Raw genomic sequence first — 3425 nt, forward strand, 5'->3', positions numbered from 1 at the left:
TAAATGTTCATATATTGTTTCTCCTCTCACTTTTTTTTGGTATTTTTTCCACGATTCCACCTTTACTTTTTTTATTTTATTTCTAATTATTTATTTCTAAAACAGGATTAATGTTATTGAAAGTATTACAACGGTCCCCTCCCAGCCCCATGGCCCCACCCTACCGCCCTGCCCCCCTTCCTTCTGAGATACTCTTTTGAATGTTTCAATGTCTCTGGATCTATTCTGTTCATCAATTTATTTTGTTCTTTAGAGTCCACATATAAGTGAGATCACGTGATGTTTGTCTTTCGCTGCCTGGCTTATCACACTGAGCATAATATCGTCCAGGTCCATCCATACTGTCCCACAGGGTAGGAGATCCTTCCTCTTCACGGCTGCCTAGTACTCCACGGTGTGAATGTCCCACAGCTTTTTTGTCCACTCGTCTCCCGACGGGCACTTGGGCTGTTTCCAGGTCCCTCCTGTAAACTGCGCTGCTGTGAACACCGGGTGCATCTGTCCTTCTGACTGGCGTTTGGCGTTTCTTAGGATAGAATCCAAGGAGTGGGGTCACCCGGTCAAACGGCATTTTACAGCTGGAAGGCCCCGCAAACGCGCAGGCTGGCGGCTGGCGGCCAGCGGCCCACGGGGCGCAGGACGCGCCCGTCACCCGCGCGCCATTGTGACGCCACGTGCGGGGGCCACGCGCCCAGCGCGCTGCGGGCGGTTGGGAGGCGCCTGGGCGGCCCGCAGGCTCCATGAGGAAGCTGCTGGCCGCCGCCGTGTCCCGCGTGCGCTCGGGCGCCGCCCCGAAGCCGGCGGGCAGCGTGCTGGGGGCGTCCTGCAGCTATTCCAAGGACGCGACGTTTGAGATTAAGCGGTGTGACCTTTACCGGTTGGAAGAGGGTCCCCCGGCCACCGCGCTGCTCACCCGCGAGGATGGGCTGCGCTACTACAGGACGATGCGGGCCATTCGCCGCCTGGAGGCCCGGGCGGACCAGCTGTACAAGCAGAAATTCATCCGCGGCTTCTGCCACCTGTGCGACGGGCAGGAGGCCTGCTGCGTGGGCCTGGAGGCCGCCATCCGGCGCGGCGACCACGTCATCACGTCCTACCGCGCGCACGGCCTGTGCTACACGCGCGGGCTGTCGGCTCGCGCCATCCTGGCCGAGCTGACGGGCCGCCGCGCCGGCTGCGCCAAGGGGAAGGGCGGCTCCATGCACATGTACTGCGAGCGCTTCTACGGCGGCAACGGCATCGTGGGCGCGCAGGGGCCCTTGGGGGCCGGCATCGCGCTGGCCTGCAAGTACCAGGGGAGCGGCGAGATCTGCCTGACCCTGTACGGGGACGGCGCCGCCAACCAGGGCCAGCTCGCCGAGGCCTACAACATGGCGGCCCTGTGGAAGCTGCCGTGCGTCTTCATCTGCGAGAACAACCTCTACGGCATGGGGACGGCCGCGGAGAGGGCGGCGGCCAGCACCGACTACTACACGAGAGGCCACTTCATCCCCGGGCTGCGGGTGGACGGCATGGACGTGCTGTGCGTGCGGGAGGCGGCGAGGTTCGCGGCCGACTACTGCCGGGCGGGGCGGGGCCCCCTGGTGCTGGAGCTGCAGACCTACCGCTACCACGGCCACAGCATGAGCGACCCGGGCGTCAGCTACCGCGCGCGCGAGGAGGTGCAGGGCGTGCGGCGCAAGAGCGACCCCATCATGCTGCTCCGCGACAAGATGGTCAGCGGCGGGCTCGCGGGCGCCGAGGAGCTGAAGGACGTGGACGCCGAGGTGAGGAAAGAAATCGACGACGCGGCCCAGTTTGCTACGACCGAGCCCGAGCCGCCTCTGGAGGAGCTTGCCCATCACATCTACAGCGACCACCCGCCCTTTGAGGTGCGCGGCACGAATCCCTGGATCAAGTTGAAGTCCGTCAGTTAGAGGGAGGCTCTGAAAGGGTTATTGTTAGTCCCTCGAAGGGACGGTCAGCGTCAACTGTAAGCCTCGGCGTGCCCAGTTTTGTTAAGAAAGAATCAATAAAATCCAGAAGAGTCTTGTAAGTTTTATGGAAAGAAATTGTTATCCTTAAGAGTCTGTTAAAAGAGATGAAAAGAGAAACAGTGTACACCGAATCAAAAGGGATATTACAAGCAGTTGTACATCGTTGCATTAAAGATGCTATGAAGTTCAACATTTAGTCGTTTAAAAGATAATGAAGCACATTAACATTTTCAAGGGTTGGTTAGAATCGGGCAGTGCCCAACTAAAGGCAGTTAGGGGCGCCCCTCCAACAGGAGCTAGGGGAGGGGTTTTAATAAGTAAGCAGAGCAAGGAAACCATTTGATTGGCTATCGATTAAGTGGTTGTCTTATTTAACAAAGCCTAGTTGGCCCAGGTTTGTGATTGGTTGTTCCTGAGTTTCATTTTCTGATTTGAGTGCATTGACTCTGCCTTAGGTTTTTGTTCGATTACAGAGGCTACCAAGACGTTAGAACCACCTTAGTCCGATGGCCACCTTGTTTAATTACTTAAACAGTGTGAATATCTTAAAGAGCATTTCAAATTTATAGAAGTCTATAATATGAAAAACAGAGAAAAAATTATTTAACTTCCCAAGTTGTTTGTTGTAATAGTTCTGTTTGTTTTAGCTTTATGTTATTTTAGTAAATATTCAAAGAAAAAAATAATTATCCATCCTGCCAGGGGTTTATGAGTAAAGCCACTATCCTGAGGTAGAGAGGTAATTTGCAGGCCACTCCAAGGTATCAGGACAACCTACTGCTGTACAACTTACAATAGTTTACTTGAATTAACCACTAATACTACCTATTATAGTGGCATGCCTGGGCATACACATATGCATGCATCTTCAGTAGTGACATCTGCCTTGGCTAGAACTGAACATTCACAGATAGCTTTCTTCAAAGGAAATCTCACCTGGATTAAATAGGTTTGCTTCTCTCTACAGGCCAATACCATGCAATTAGCATTGCAACTCACCACTTTGTGAAAACTTTTTTTTGGTGTGTGCTTATATTTGACTAATGACCTAAACTCCCATTGAGCATAATGTTTGGCATATCTACCTCCTCTGAGATAGACTTACTAAAATCAGAAATAAGCCTGGCCAGCATGGCTCAACAGTTGAGCAACCAGGAGATTGCGCTTGATTCCAGGTGAGGGCACATGCCTGGGTTGTGGGCCCCAATCCCCAGCAGGGGGCATGCGGGAGGCAGCCAATCAATGACTCTCATCATTGATGTTTCTCTCTCTCTCCTCCTCCCTTCCTCTCTCTGAAATCAATAAAGACATATTTTTTTAAAAAAGAAATTAAAATTTGTCTGTGATTTAAGAAACAGTTTGTAGAAAACACTAAAAAAAAAAAAAAAATCAGTTTTTAACATTTAAAACCCATCACTAGAAAAAGCAATTGTAAGTATGCATGGTGAT

The 3425-nt window shown here is 52.3% G+C and overlaps 1 protein-coding gene across 1 annotated transcript; it reads left to right on the forward strand.

The window, feature by feature from the left end:
• Positions 1-740: 740 nt before the first annotated feature.
• PDHA2 (pyruvate dehydrogenase E1 subunit alpha 2) lies at positions 741-1916 on the forward strand (the record flags this gene model as incomplete). Its single annotated transcript, XM_081145236.1, has 1 exon — positions 741-1916. The coding sequence occupies one exon, from the start codon at positions 741-743 to the stop codon at positions 1914-1916; it is 1176 nt and encodes a 391-aa protein (XP_081001362.1).
• Positions 1917-3425: the final 1509 nt, after the last annotated feature.

Source organism: Miniopterus schreibersii, assembly GCF_964146895.1.
Source record: "Miniopterus schreibersii genome assembly, chromosome: 1".
Classification (NCBI taxonomy): Eukaryota; Metazoa; Chordata; class Mammalia; order Chiroptera; family Miniopteridae; genus Miniopterus; species Miniopterus schreibersii.